This window comes from Otolemur garnettii, unplaced genomic scaffold (genome assembly GCF_000181295.1).
Source record: "Otolemur garnettii isolate 467f Iridium unplaced genomic scaffold, OtoGar3 scaffold00204, whole genome shotgun sequence".
In the NCBI taxonomy this organism is placed as follows: domain Eukaryota; kingdom Metazoa; phylum Chordata; class Mammalia; order Primates; family Galagidae; genus Otolemur; species Otolemur garnettii.
In genome coordinates this window covers 1673880-1689429 of record NW_003852599.1, presented here as the reverse complement: position 1 = coordinate 1689429, position 15550 = coordinate 1673880, and the positions used below count along the sequence as shown (strand labels likewise).

The 15550-nt window shown below is 48.0% G+C and overlaps 1 protein-coding gene across 1 annotated transcript in view; it reads left to right on the top strand.

Moving 5' to 3' along the window:
- CSMD2 (CUB and Sushi multiple domains 2) overlaps positions 1-15550 on the top strand; it is a 575968-nt gene that overhangs the window by 217888 nt on the left and 342530 nt on the right. The window contains exon 5 of the mRNA XM_012812368.1: positions 2343-2550. Coding sequence (XP_012667822.1) covers positions 2343-2550 — 208 coding nt within the window. The remainder of the gene's footprint in view (positions 1-2342; positions 2551-15550) is intronic.

Sequence of the window (15550 nt, the reverse complement as noted above, 5' to 3'; positions counted from 1 at the left end):
TGTCTCAACAAAAATGTCTCCTCTGTGAAGCCTTCCCTACATCCCATGTGCTGTCACTGTCCTTTCAGCACCTCCACTGTAACAATTCCAAATGGCCTCTGCTGGTTTGCCTTCCCCTCCCCCCGAGAAGCACTTAAGGGCAAGGATGGAATCAAACATTTCATATCCTAGTGCCGTCCCCAGCCCAGTGTTTGGCACCCACTCAGTTAATGGGTGTGGGAGGAGAGCATTCAGGGCTACCTACTGTGGGTGACGCCCTTTCATTTCTCTGCTCGTATCCACCTGATGAGTGGCATTTAGAAGTCAGCTCAGGGCTTTCTTGGCTCTGTAGAATGGTCTTAGTAAGAATTGTTCAGAGCCACTAACCAAACTCACTTCATCTCTAGCCCACATGGCTCCTATGTGTCTGTTAATTTCTTCTCACCACTGTGCGCCCCACAGACGTGCCCAGCAGTCTGTGTCCAAACCTGAGCTGGTTGCCTCCACACCACAAGGCGTGCCTGGGTTCCCTGCCCCCAGGAAATAGCACCTCTCCTCTGTGTGTTTGCTTCTGCCACAAACTGGATTTCATACCTCCCAGTTGCGGAGTCCTGTAAATTCTACTTCTTAAATATCCCTTGAATAAGTCCCCTTTCCACCCACCCCACAGCCTCAGCTCCATCTCACCCAGCCCCTCCTGGGCTTTGGTGACTATGTCCTCCAAGGGCGCCCTGCCTGCTTCCTGACTCAGACCTCTGCTCTGCCACAGCCAGTGTTCTTTCTAAAATGCAAGCTGAATCCTGTTTCTTTACTCCTCTTGATCCCTAAAACGAAGTGGAAGGAAAAGGAGAACTTAGCACTTGTTGGGCATCTGCCATGCCAGCCCCTGGCTAATGCTGGGGACTGTCCCTTGGTTTTCCTGTTCAGTTACCACAATAAGCCAGTGTACAGAAAAGCAAACTGAGGCTTAGAGAAAGAGATTGTCCAAGGACACGTATGTGCTTAGAGGACGGTGAAGCCTAAACTCAAATCTAAACCTTTCTGACCTGGCTACTTCCAATCTTTTTGATCCAGTGCTCTCTCTCACGTGACTTCTCTCACATTTTTATCACCATCATACATTATCCCTTTCTGCTCACCCATGCACATTTTTATATCTGTGGTTCCTCTTCTTTTAACTGTCCTTTCCTTCTCTGTCTAGTGAACTCCTATTCAACCTTCAAAACCCACCTTCTCTGTTCAGCTTTCCTGAATTGACTTATCCAAGCAAAGTTATTTGCTCCCTATGTCCTCAAAGTGTGAACTGCACTCTTGGGAGACAGAAGAGTGTCTTGGTTAACAGAATAGACCCTGCAGGAATTTGAATTTCATCTCCTTCCACTATGAACTTTGTCATCATCTTTGGGAAGTGAATGAATCTCTTTGTGCCTCAGTTTCCTCACTTATAAAATGGGAAAAAGTACTTCCTAGGGTCACAGTTAAAATTAAATGAAATGTACATAATACTTAGAATAGCGTCTGACATATTATAAATGCTCAACAGATTTTTGGTTAATGTAAAAAAAAATAATAAAAATAAATGCTCAATAAATACTAGCTTTCATTATGTTACCCTGCTGGATCTCATCTACAGTTGAACACTGATAGTGCGTTTTCCCCGCTATATCATTCAGTTCACATCTCTAACCTAGCACAGACACGGCCGCCAGACAGAAGAAGGAGAGAGCAGTTACTAAAGCTCCAGGGAATTGGGCAGTACCCAAAGGTGAGGTTGAGAGACCTGCCTTGGATAAGGGCACAGCACCGGCACTCATCTGGCCAGCGGACAGGGCAGAGGAAAGATTGCAGCATCTGGCCAGGCGGTACCAGGCATAGAATGCCCTCTGAGTTTTGCCCTAGAGAGCTATGTTAAATTTTGTTTTGTTTCATCACATCTGAAATTGACCAAGTCTGGTAGGAAGAAACTTCCTAGTCACTCAGCTAGTGACCATGGAAACCCATGAGACAGCTGATTTCTTCCTGGCGTGGTAGTTAAGAGTGTCCGCTCTAGGAACAGCGCTGCCGCTCAGTAGCTGTGTGACCTGGGCCAGGTCACTTAGCCTCCCTGTGCCCTGGTTTCCTTGCTCTGTTACATGAGAATACTAACATTATATCTAAAGTTCTCAGAACAGGGCCTGGCACGTGGTAAGGGCTATAGAAACATCTGGCATCATTATTCAAATGATACCCTGGCCAGTTCAGACCAGGATCTTGTCTGACCTGTTTGCATGTGTCCTTCTGTGCCTTTCATGGGTGAGGCCCACAGTCATTTCCAGGGCCTGAAACCAGACCACTCATGTGAATCTCTTTCTCTGTGCCCACAGCGGACGATGCCTGTGGCGGGACCCTGCGGGGCCAGAGTGGCATCATCTCCAGCCCCCACTTCCCCTCGGAGTACCATAACAATGCCGACTGCACGTGGACCATCCTGGCTGAGCTGGGAGACACCATCGCCCTGGTCTTCATTGACTTCCAGCTGGAGGATGGTTACGACTTTCTGGAAGTCACAGGGACCGAAGGCTCCTCCCTCTGGTAAGCACAGCATCCCCATCCCCTTCCTTTCTCCCCAGTTCTTACCCAGATGCGCATAGTTGCCTAGTGCCTGGACCTACAGCCAGAGGCTCTTTGCCACTTCCTTATACCTACTGCTGGAGTCTCTTCATCTCATCATGATGAGAAATCACTGCTTATTTTTAGAGCTGGGGTAAAATTTTACAGTGATTTTGATATCTGATTTGAAGCATGTGCTTGCTGAAGAATTTCATGATGGGCCTTGAGGTTGAATAACTTGCATTAAGGCGAAAAATGTTCTGGTCTCAGGATGTGGACAGGGTCCAGGAAAATGGTTTGAAATATGGCTCCATTTCTGGAAGACATATGCATTGTATCCAGCAAGGGGACTGGAAGCATAAGTGGCAATTGCTTTTCCCACTCCCGGGGTCCTGAGCCAGAGGAAAGGCCTGATTTCTCAGTGTCGCAAGGGAAGGACTAACCATCCCCCTCTTGTTCTGGCTAAAATGTGTCGGCTCTTCTCTGCTGCGCTCCACGGAGGTTCTTGGGTGTCCGTGGGTTAGGGAGGAGATGGATGGTTGAAGACTTACCAGCCTTTGTTCCTTGTCTCCCAGACTTGGTCTCATGGGATATGCTGAAGCTGGGGTAGGTTTAAGGAAGTATCCAGCTCTGTGTTTGGATGGCGAGCTTCATAAATGGTGCTGTGGTGTTTGGGAAATTCTCGTGTATTCTCACTGTGGCTGTGTCATCAGGATGAGGGCATCAGGAGACCTTTGGCAGTACATTAGACTGTGGCTGTGTTATCAGGATGAGGGCATCAGGAGACCTTGGCAGTACATTAGGCAATAGAAGGATATGTTCAAACACACCTCAGGCAAGGATGGGGCATGGTCACAGCCCTAGCTGTTGCACAGTGCCAGGGGAAGGCAGGACTCGGTGTGCAGGGATGGAGGATGGAGGAGGTATCCCTGAGGATTCTGAATGGAGAAGAAAGTGGTGGATGCAAAAGTCAGAGAAGGACAATGACTGGCACAGATGGAAACGTGGCAGTAGAGGGGTGGAGAGGAGGGGAGGGAAGGAAGAAGATGGAAGGGAAAGCAGGAAGGTGGGAGGAAGAGGCACCTATACCCAGCTTCGTGGTGGTGTCCTGAGTAAGACACGGTCCTCGGAGGAGCTCATCGTCTATTAGATGAGCAAATCAGATAAATTCATGGTAGGAGCCAAGTGTGACTGTTTAAGTGGGATGGGAATGGACTCCTCTGAAATATCAACTCAGATTTGGGAGCCAGTATAACCAGAAAACTCACGTTTCCTGGTATAGTGGGAGGCAAGCTGACCTGGGAGTCAGGCGATGATGGTGCCTTGAGCTTGTTGTGAGAACCTCGCTCGGCAGGTCATTTCTTACCCTTGTCGGAGGGTTGGGAAAAGCAGTGTGAGCAAAGGCTTAGCCCATGCTGGGGACGTTAATGTTCTGTAAACTAGTCCAGGAGCAACAACTGGTGCCTTTAGTGGAGAGCTGGATTGAAAGTTTAGATGAGCCTTCACTGAACTGGAATCTTGATGACCTGCCCACCCCAAAGACCCTCAGGCTCCCTGCCTCTTTTTGTAACATACCTGTTTTGTTGATCGTAAGTGTAATGCTTGTGCTCCTTCTAGGAAACATAGTAAATATACAGAGGCCTAGAGAAATAAATAACAGATTATCATAAGTTTGATGTACTCCCCTTTGACCTTTTTTGCTTGACCTAGATCCAACTAGGTGGCTATTTACATATATTTTAATATTACCAAGTTAGAATCTTAATATGTCTGTAGTCACACATCTGTAGCTTAACATTGTGTCTTGAAAATTTTTCTTATAGCATTACAGATGCTTCCAAACCATAAAACCTTTGATAATTAAATGATTTGTTGAACATTTTCTACCAATATGCACCAGGCCAGTTCTAAGCTCTTCAGAACTATAATTTCATTTCCTCTTCATAAAAGCTCTATAAACTAGGTAGCATAATTTTCCTCCTTTTACAGATGAGGGAAATGGCGTCCAGAGGTTATGCTGTTTATGGAGGTCACACAGTGAGTAAGGAACAGAGCTGGGATTGCACCCCAGTTTAACCTGATTCCAAAGCCTGTCTTCTAAGCCAGGGCATCGTACTATGACGTGCTGTATCTGTGATGGTTTTTCCTGGCTTGGACGCTTTCCCCGGTAGGACTGTGGTACACTTTACTCACCAGCTAGATCTCTTATCAGGTTCTTCTCAAGTGTTCGCTCCTATGAACAGGTGCCAAGAGGAATATCCCTGCTAGTTCCCTTTCTTCCTAGGCCTCTTCGACTCACTTGTTTATCTGTGGGCCAAATGGTCTCCTACTGCGTCTGCCCCCCAGGTGTGAGCCTACACATTGTCCAAACTTCTGGAGTGAAACGAAACCGAAGGAGTATCCCTTTTCCTATTAAGTCACTCAGTGGGGAAGGAATTAAACGCAGGAAAATGTTAGGGGAGTCATTCAGAGCTCTTTGCTGTAAGATTAAATTATAATTATTTACAGGGTTGGTGTCACCCTTCCGAGGCAGAATGTATTTGTTGTTCTAATTTATACTTGCTTAGCAATTATGGGTAAACAAACTTGGAGGCTCTGGACGTGTGTGTGGGAAGAATCAGCTCCCTCCCTGGCCCCTCTCCTTTATGTATCCCCGGATTCCTGTAAAAATTTGATGCTGCTAGTTTATGAGTATCCCGCTTTTGTTAGCATATATTCAGATTGCAGGCTGTTCTCTCGAGTTCTGTGCCAAGGCATAGAAAGACAGCAGATCCTAGTAGAAAAGATGGATTTGAACAACTGGGCATCCCTTTACCTGTTGAGAAGACAGGAACTACTTGGAAAGAAAAAAAAAAAAAGAAAACATCTGTCTCCCTCACCAAATAGCAAGTTTCCATTGATTGAGAAGGGTGGCATACAACGCCTCGGACTCAGGTCCCACACTCTTCTCCTCCTCCAAATACGATGGCAAGAAGCGATTTTTAATTAGGGGGTGCCAATCGTCTGGATTTCACGGACCAGTAAAATTCCCCAGCCATTGGAGAAACGTAGCATTGGTAATTTTTATGGTGGAAGAAAAAAACCTGCCAACTCTTCAGGATATTAATTCATAAAACAAAGGACAATTGGAAACCGAAATGTGGTGGGAAATAATCTGTTGGTAACCTTGTGTTGACAGCAAGAAAGATGGGGGTGGGAGTGCGTGCGAGCAGTGGTGTGTGTCCCTCACTGGAGTTCACTAATACACTGTGTATGCACCCATCAGAGGACCGGAAGGATGCACGGCACGGCACCCCCCCAATATGCACACCGTGTATGCACCGATCAGAGGACTGGCTCCTCCTGTTCTGCTGGCCCATGACCAGCCTTTGGGAATCCAACAATACATGTTTTGAACAAGAAAAGGCTGTTACTATGGTGAACATTGAACCCTGTCGCTCTGAAATGTTGAGCGATTCCCTAGTATTTTAGACTCAGTCCTCTTAAAGTTAATTGCTTCGTGTGTGTACGTGACTGTGTGTGTATGTGAGATTGTGTGTGTGTGTGACTGACCATGAACCAAAGCTGGCCTTGGACTGGCAGAGGTTTATGGTCTTGGTACTGGCTCTCCCGTTGCACACATGCACACACACCACACATACACTGCCAAGTCACCTCTGACACACGCCCCTGCAAGTCACAGACAAATACGCATCCCCAAGTCATGGCCCCAGGTCCCCTTAAACACACACACAGCACCTCTACCCCCACTTATATATCTAGGTCACTGAACTGAACGCAGGGGCCGGATTTTTCTCTCACTGACCCTTCTGGGGGTGTGATGTCTTTCCTGGTTCTGCTCTGACCCAGTCAGTTGGCTCTGACCCTCATGGAGCCCTATCCCTGCCCATCACATTATAGGAAAGTGCTCTCATCACTGCCAAAGTGCCCCAGGAGGCCTCTGGAGTTTTTCAGAGGGCTGGGATTGGGGATGCAGAAGACCCCTTTACTACATGGGGAGCTGACTCCCCAGAGGGCATCAGGATCCTGCTTTCCTAAGTAGCAGTGATTACCAGCTCACCATGGAGCTGGCCTCCCCATTGGTGGAGAAAATCAGTGAAAAAAATAGGTGGGCTTTGTGGTGAGCGCCTGCAGTCCCAGCTACTTGGGAGGCTGAGGCAAAAGGATCAATTGAGCCCAAGAGTTTGAGGTTGCTGTGAGCTATGATGTCATAGCCCTCAACTGGGTGCCAAAGTGAAACTTTGTCTCAAAAAAGAAAAATACCCCTGAGTCTCTCCAGAATCCTCCCTGGGCTACACTAAAGGAAGAAAAACCACATGTTCCCTCCAAGAATATTAGAGAGAAGCTGGTGTAGTCTCCTGGGATTAGGCAGTAAGCCTGCTTCTTGGCATCTAACTGGGGAGTGAGCAGTCTTGGGAGTCAGACAGACTTGGACTCAAAACTCAGATCATCCTTTTAGAAGTTCCTTCATTTTAGGATATTTACTAACCTCTCTCACAGACCCATATGCGACACATACTTGCTTCCACCAAACATTGAAAACAAAAGAGAGCATGCTCCAGGGTTCAGAGGACACTGCCCAGGGCAAGAGAACAAGGCCTCAAGGCAAAGGCTACACTTGAAATGGGCCCAGAAGGGCAGGTGCCTTCCCATGTAGGAGATGGCACACGGGGAGGGCATTCTTCCCTGGTTTCTGCCTGGTCCTCCCAGCTAAAGTGCAGGGGCTCCTTGGATCCCTGGGGCACAGGCCCAAGAGGTAGCGGTCCCAGAAATTCTCTAAGGAGGATGTTCCCCGCCGTGGGTGAGCCTAGCAGAGCACAGCTTGTTTGTACTCCCAGGTCCCAGCCCTGCCTGGATAGACTTTGACTATCTGGGGAGAGAGGATTTCCCTGAGAAGCAGGCTCCCTCCTCTGCCCTCTGGATCTGCAACCGACCCTCTTGAGTTTCACCATTAAACTTCAGCCATTCAACTCAGACTTCCTTTTTACCTCATAAGAGCCATGGGGGGGGTAGGGGGGAGGCTTCTTCACCTCTTTCCCCCCTTATTTGTTTGTTTTGCTCTTATAAGTGGGGATACAAAAACTTCTGTCTACTCTGCAGACATTCAGTTTGAAATTTTTCCCAACAATACTCTTCTCCTCTTGAAAGACTTTGTTTTAATTATTAGGGATTTTACACCAGGAATGAGGGCCAACTAGACATTCGATCTCAGCAAATTTTAACTAGACAGTTCATTCAGGAACCGTGAGATTCAGGTGTAGTTAGAATGAGAACAGCACACCAGTGGGGATTTGTTAATAATAACTATTCATTTATTTATTTATTCACATGTACCATTGGTTTACATTATTAACATTCTTTATTACTTTCCCCCTATTTATTTTCTGTAATCATTAATTAAGTCTCTTCTATGAAGTAGCCTCTCCCAGGTGCTAGAGCGACAAAGACACAGTCTGCGTCCCTGACAAGGTCTTTGTTCACCCTATAAATGTTTATGTAATAGCCGTGCACCATGCTGGACCCTGGGGCTCACAGTCAGGGCAAAGAGGCAGAATATCATTAAATGTTTTACAAACTGTGTATGAAGTACTTTGCTATGAGGTATAAAGAAGTTCCCCCCAGGAACTGAAAAGAGAAATGTAATATCTGGGACTCTTTTGGTTTAAGAAATAGAAAGCCACCTCCAGCTGACTCAAGCTAAACAGGGTACATGCTGGCTTCCATGACTGAAAAGTCCAGGATGGACTTCAGGAAGTGCTGGATCAAGGTGTGCCAACGGTGTTTCTCCAGCTCCCCGGCTTTGAACAACTACATGTCAGTTTTTTTCTCAGGCATCCTTTCCCCAGGAGGTGGCAAAGGTGAGCACCATCAGCTCTCCATAGCCCACGTGTTTCAGCAATCTCAGCAGAAGGGGAGCATCTCTTCCCTAGTGGTTCCTGCACAAACCCTCCCATGAACCTTGCTTGGACCAGACTGGGTCATGTATCTACCCCTTCATGTAGCCAGGGGTGCTCTCACTGACCAGACCTGGGTCACATGACTGTCTGCCCACCTTAAACAAAAATGGAACCTGTCCTCTGCACACATTGTCAGTCTTCCTGTCAGATGGGCATGGTGCTGGAAGGACTCAAATGAGTCCCACAGAGGATGGTTTTTGAGTTCAACTGAGGGGTAAGATTTTGCCACTGGCGCAGGCATGTGGGGCATTGCATGTTAGGTGCAGGGAGTGAGGGATGAGATGCCCACAGTGCAGGAAGAGCCTGGGCCAGGAGGAACCTGCCCTTGTCCATAAGCCAGAGAGGCTATCACTGGCTGGGGGAAGCTATTGACAGGCTTTATTAATCGCTCTGAACTTGGGTCAAACTGGAAGGCCCAGAAACCAGCTATAAAACTTTTTGGTGACCACTCGGGCAAGAAATGACCCTTGCACTGTAGCAGTTGTAAAGAGGTAGAGAGGGCGATAAAACTTGGGTGAAATGCCCAAGTTTCTGGCTGGAGGACTACAGGGCAACACTCAGGGGAAGGAGTGGGGTTGGGTGGGGAGGGGGCCAGCAGTGCTCCTTGGTCTCTCCAGCACCAAATGGGCACCAGATGGTACAGAAATCAAGTCCTCAGCAAGAAAGGAAATGGGGCTAGATACAGGGATACAGCTGCCCTCAGTCACTCACAGTCTTTGGGATAAGACTGGTGAGCCTGGGCAGATGAAATCGCAGCTCCACCTGAAAGTTTGTTCAAGTCAGTAGCCCAGCAGGACGCTCAGAAGTCGCCTTCGTGATGAGCTCCTCCAGCCTCCTTTTCTTTGGCAAAGTCTCCTTCGTAGTTATCACTGTTGCCTTACCATCTCCATCTTCATTACCATCATCTGTCCATTTACTGATTTACTGATTCAAACAAGCTAACTACTTATGCCCTTCTCTTGTCTGGCCTTGGGCTTGGCACTGGGACTACAGTGGTAGAGAAGACAAATAAGGCCTCTGCCTTTGTGGAACTCATGTCTGGGAGAGATGGACACTAATAATATTTACAAAACAAATGAAAAATACAACAAACAAGACGGGGAATAATAAGTGGGGACCCTATTATGAGATAAAAGGGCCAGGGAAGACCTCTGGGGGAGGGGGGTAGGATTTAAGCTGAGACCTGATTGTTGAGGAGGGGGCTCCAGGGGAAGAGCTCAGGGAACAGCATTCAGGGCAGAGGAAACTGTGTTTATAAAGACCCATCATCACAATGTCCTATTCACCTGTGAACGTCATACGTGGAAGTAGCATGGGCCTAGTAGCCTTCCTCTGTAGTTTTATCCTCTGACTGTCAAGAGCAAGGCAGGGCCAAGGTCTCCAGCTGTCAGAGATGCCAGAAAACAGCTCAGAGGCACACAGCTGAGGATGCTGACCCCTCCGTGGTTGGGCTGGTAAGCGAATGGGCCAGTTCCTGCTGAGACTCCAAACCCCCCACTTTCCTGAGGGTTTGCAACTTCCTCGCTTCTCTCTCCTTCCCTGCCACATCACAACGCTCTAAGCCACACTGAGAAAACTGTTCTTTTTTGATGGAGCCCATGAAATTGCATCTGTTATATCCATCAGGAGCCAGGCCATAAATAACCAGCCCTTTAAAATCTCATCTCCCATATCTCTCGGAGTTGGAAATAGCATTACAAGCTCCGCAGCCTAGCAGTTGGAAGGGATTAGTGGCCTAGCGTGCTGCTGGCATGAACACGTCCGGAGGGGTGAGGGCCGGGCCTCCAGCGCTCTCCACGGACTATCAACGTGACGTCCTTGCTTCCGTGGGCAAGAACTTGCTCTCAGCTGGGGAAGAAAAGCCGCCGCTGGGAGGAGCAGGAAGTGAGCCGGTGTTGTCTCAGTGGGCAGAGTGGCTCGGAAAGCTTGTGACTTGGCAAAGTTCCGTGCGTGGGAAGCTGAGGTTGGGCAGCTGGTCTGCCCGCCGTGCATCTGACTGCACGCAACAGGTTTGTACTAAGTGGCTCGTCTGCGAGGAGGCCTGTGCCAGAACCGCAAAGGGCACTGGACAACAGGACGCTGTCCTCCACCTCTCCCGAGGAGCTACTGAGACGGATGGAAGGAGCTCTGGCCCTTCCAGAAGCCCCTCATTTGGGCAAGATCTGTCTTCTACAACGACATCCATTCATTCCGAACAGCCAAGGGCCCCTCCTGGTCTTTATTTTCACGTTTGGCCACAACTGTTTGTTCTGCTTCCCCACTCTGGGCTTCCCTACTCATACCCAGTGTTTCATCCTGGTTCGCCACTGTCTTTCTGCTGCAGCCTCTCTAGGACTTAAGTCTTGGTTCTATCCCCAAGCCCGTATTTTTTTTTTATTCCCCTTTTCTTCTGTTCCAGTGGCTGGTGTGTGACAACCACAGACTCGCCAAGGATGCAAGATTCACACAGAGCTATGACACCCTGAAGAAGGAGCAAAATCATCACTGTTTGGGTGATTTCAGGAGAGAGAGGGCAAGGATGGTTTGAACAAACCAGGGAGGCTTCACAGAGGAGACGGACCTCTAGCATCCCTGGGAATTTCCCGTTCGCGCTTCGGGAAGGGTGGTCTAAACTGGCTGCCTCCGGGTCTTCTCTTCCTCTTCCCTCCTCACCTGCTGCACCCTCACGCTTCTCCCCTCCAGCCTTCCTCCTGACAGGACTCAGGTTAAGATCATCATCAGGGAACCGCCCCCACCCTGCCCCACCCCACCCCAAAGGCCAGCACTTGCAATCGCCCACTCCAGAAGGTATTTCTCCTGTCTTGTCTTGCTGGACACTCTGGAAGACTTTACTCTGTTGATTACTTTCTCCTTCCAGAACTCTGCTTTCTCTTTGCCTTCCTGTTGCTTCACGCTGACTCTTCTTGGACCTCTCTGGCCATTCCTTCTGTGTCTCCTTTGATGTCCCCAGGGCTCTGTTCTTGTCTTAGTTCTCGGCTGGCTGCACACGCTCTCCCTGGGGAACTCACCTGTGCTCATGGTTTCGGTCACCACCTATTGACTCCCAAACCTGGCTGCCTAGGCCAGCCTCCCCACTGTCCACTCCCTGTTGGACATCCCTACCTTGATGCACTGCCAATACTCCCAACTCAACTTGTCCCAACTTTGCTCATTATCGACCCCTGAAATGGTCAGCTTCTTTCCTCAGTTTATGACACCACCATCTACCTCGTTATGCAAAAATCTGGGAATTATCCCCGTTTAATTCCTGTCTCTCTCACCAGTCACATTCAATTAGTTGTTGAATTGTCCCAGCGTACCTCCTATAACATGTCTTTCTATCCTTGCTACCACCTCCTGAATTCAGCTCATCATCTTTTCTTCTTTGTGGGATGTAATAGCCTCCTTACTGATCTCCCAGCATCTTGGCACTCTCCAATTCATCCTCCTCACTGCTACCAGAACGGCTTAATTAAAATGCAGATCTGACATGCTAAGCCCCAGGCAAAAGCTTTCAATCATCTTCTGTTGTCTACAGAGTAGATCTCAGTCCCTTGATAAGGTACTAGGGGCCCACGTGGATCTAACCCTTGCCTCATCTCTTGCCACTTCCTTCTTTGAACTTCATTAACCCTAACATTCAGTGGTGTAGGAGCACCAAGGTTTATTTCTTGCTCATCTTACTTTTCTGTCATGGGACAGAGGGAGTGACTGTGATCTACATAGTCATGCACATGCACAAGCCAAACTCAAGGAGGTTCCACTGTCTTCTAACCACACCAGCTGGACACATGGCCTTCTCCAAGGCCCTGGCAAGGAAAGGGAGTAGAGAATTCACCCGGGCTTTTCGTGACCTAGCCCAGATGTGATACACATCACTTCCAACTCATATTAACCGGCCAGAAACAGTCATGTGGCCCAGCCTCTCTGCAGGGGCGCCAGGAAATGTGGATGAGCAGACGAAATGCTTGGTAAGCCACCCTCCGTGCCACACCTCTTATTTCCTCAGACAAGCTGTCCTGGCAAAGGCCAGCCCCTCCCCTGTGCTCCAGATCTCACTTTCCCCAAAACTACCCTAGTACAGTCACCTCTTTCTTGCACTCTTTAACTTTTTCTCTCTACTGAGCACTTCTAACAGCATAGAGGGAGGTTCTAATAGCTACCATTCAGAATCAAAACAGAAATAGCACCTACCCAGCCCTCATCACTCTCACGGCTCTGCCACTTGCTGAGACAGTTCTCTTTCCCAGTTTCTGCCCTGCCTTGCCACTACACTTGACCTTTCTAAGATTCTAAGATTGTCACTTTCTAAGTGACTTCCAGGTTGCCAGATCTAGTGTCACTTCTCCATCTTCATCTGACTTGGCCTCTTGGCAACACATGACACTAGTCTTCCGTCCTTCTTGGACCATGTCCTTCTCTTGGCTAACACGAAACCACCCAGCCAGCCATCGTATGGCCCTGCCTTCTTAGTCTCCTTTGCAGTTTCTTCTGTTGTTCAGCCTCTGTCCTAGCCTCTGGTAGCCTAGGACTACCCAGGACCCCCCTTTTCCCATCTATCCCCTTTCCCAGACAATTCACCTCAACCCGTCACAATTTGGCTTTCAGTATCCTTCATTGGCCAGAGACTCTCAATTTGAGTTTTTCATCCTGATGGGTCTTCTGGGTTCCATGTACTGCACACATATGTTAGCAGGAATCTCTAAATGGGTATGTTTAAAGCAGTCTTCTTTTTAAAAAGTGTGGTAAAATATACATAACATAAAAATTTACTGTTTTAACCATTTTTAAGTGTACGATTTAGTGGCATTAAGTACCTTGGAGACTTAGTGATGGATAACACCATTATCCACCTCGAGCACATTTTTCCCCTTCCCAAACAGAAACTCCAGACCCATTAAGTAATAACTCCTCCCTCCCATCCCCATCTCCTGGCAACCACTTTCTACTTTTCGTCTCTATGAATTTGGCTATTCTGGGCACCTTACATAATTGAGATCATTCAGTATTTGCTCATTTATGTCCGGCTTATTTCATTTAGCGTAATTTTTTAGGTTCATCCATGTTGTAGCATGTTGCAAATCTTCATTGCTTTTGAAGGCTGAATAATATATTCCCTTGGTCTCACTCTGTGAAGCAGGCTAGAGTGCCCTGTCACCATCATAGCTCACTGTAGCCTCAAACTCCTGGGCTCAAGTGATTCTCCTGCCTCAGTCTTTTAAGTAGCTACAATGGTAGGCAGGTGCCAACATGCTTGGCTGAGTTTTCTTTTTATTATCTTTTGTAGAGACAGAGTCTCCCTGTGTTGCTCAGGCTGGTCTCGAACGCCTAACCTCAAGAGATCCTTCCACCTCGACCTCTCAAAGCACTAGGACGATAGTCATGAACCCAACTCCCTTGTATGCTTAAACAATATTGTATTTATCCACTGATGGACACTTGGGTTATTTCCACCTAATTCGGACCTCCCCATTCCACGCATAATCTATTCCCCTGCCAGCCTTCTCCACCACTTCCCACATCTATCTGCTCCCAGGAGAAAGCTGCTTTTGTCCATTCTGTACCACCAGCACCTTTGGGTGCTTGGTGGCCTCATCTCCCTGCTCCTGCCGCTTCTATAATCCATTCTCCAGATGGCACCTAGAATGCTTATGTTTATACGTCAAGTCACGTCTCACCCCTGTTTAAGGGCTCCCAGTGGCTTCCCATCACGTTTAGAATAAAATCTTACAAGACTCTACCTTGTCCAGCCACTGCCTCCTTACGACTTCCCTCCTGTTCCTCACCCTCTCCCTGTGCCCAGCCACCCTCACCTTCATCCTGACCCCTTGGATGAGCTAAACATGTTCTCTCCTAGGGCCTCTGCACCAGCTGTCCTCAGGGCTTGAGACCCTCCTCCTTCAAAGTCTTCAAATCCTCTTCCTTCCAAGTCTTTTTTTTTTTCCAAAAGAGCCCTGGCTTTTTGGAAATTGTAGGGTCCAATTTAAATTTCCCCTCCTTTGAAAAGCCTTCCCTGTCCGTGCAGCCTAAGTTGACCCCTCGCTCTCTATCAGGGCATCTTGCTTTAGGTTAGGAGCTTGTCAATGCCTGATACTGATGTGCTCTTGCTTACTTATGCGTTTGTCTTTCTTCTGCGCCCTCCCCCTCCCCCACCATTGCCTGCAGAACCTGGAAAAGCTGCGGGGGAGGGGGGTGCCTTGGCACTTAGTAGGTATCCAGGGTTCCTTTATTTGGAGGAGAGCTCTGCTTCCGCCTCACCAGTAACAATGTCCTGTGGCTAATTGCAAAGGTTACCGTGGAGCCTCTCCATCAAGTATTTTAAGTAATAACCTTCCTGGGGGACATTTGCAAATTAGCACTGACTCTTGCTGATTACTCATCCTAAACTCAGTCTGATTAATAATTAATCAGCAAACTGCTTGGCCAGAGCAGGCTGATCAGTGCTGGAAAAGATCTTCAATTATGCAAGTCACTTGGCCAGTCTTAAAAAAATAAAAAATAAGAAAGCTCAGCAGTCGACAGAACTGGAGAGGTTTGATTGCAATGTGAGTGAGTGAGGTTTCTCGGTTGTTTGTTTTTCCTTTTTGTCTTTTTTTTTTCCTTTTGACTAAAATCAATTAGTCTCAAACTTGCAACCTCAGAGAGAGACTGTAGAGCACAGAAATAGAAATGTGTTAAATATCGCTTTCTTTTCTGTTCCTTTCCTTCAAAAGAGTTTTGGTCTAGGAGGCAGAGGTTAAAATTAGCCACTTTGCTAAGCAAATGCCTGTCTGGCACCTGATGTCAATTTCTGCAGCCAGGGAGGTCAGGTTCAGCTCTTCCCTTCACTCTTCTGAGCTGTGGCATGCTGTGCCTGGCAACAAGGAGGTGAGAGATTTGATGGGTACTGCTGGCTCACCCTGCACCCCGCCCTGGGGTTGGGGCGGAATCAATTTGCCAGCAACCTGTCTCACCAGGAGTCCTTACAGGGCTCTGTGCTTCTGCCTCCAAACCCCTAAGAGGAGAAAAGGCAATCAGTGGGTGATGAACGGGCTTCCCACTGTCAA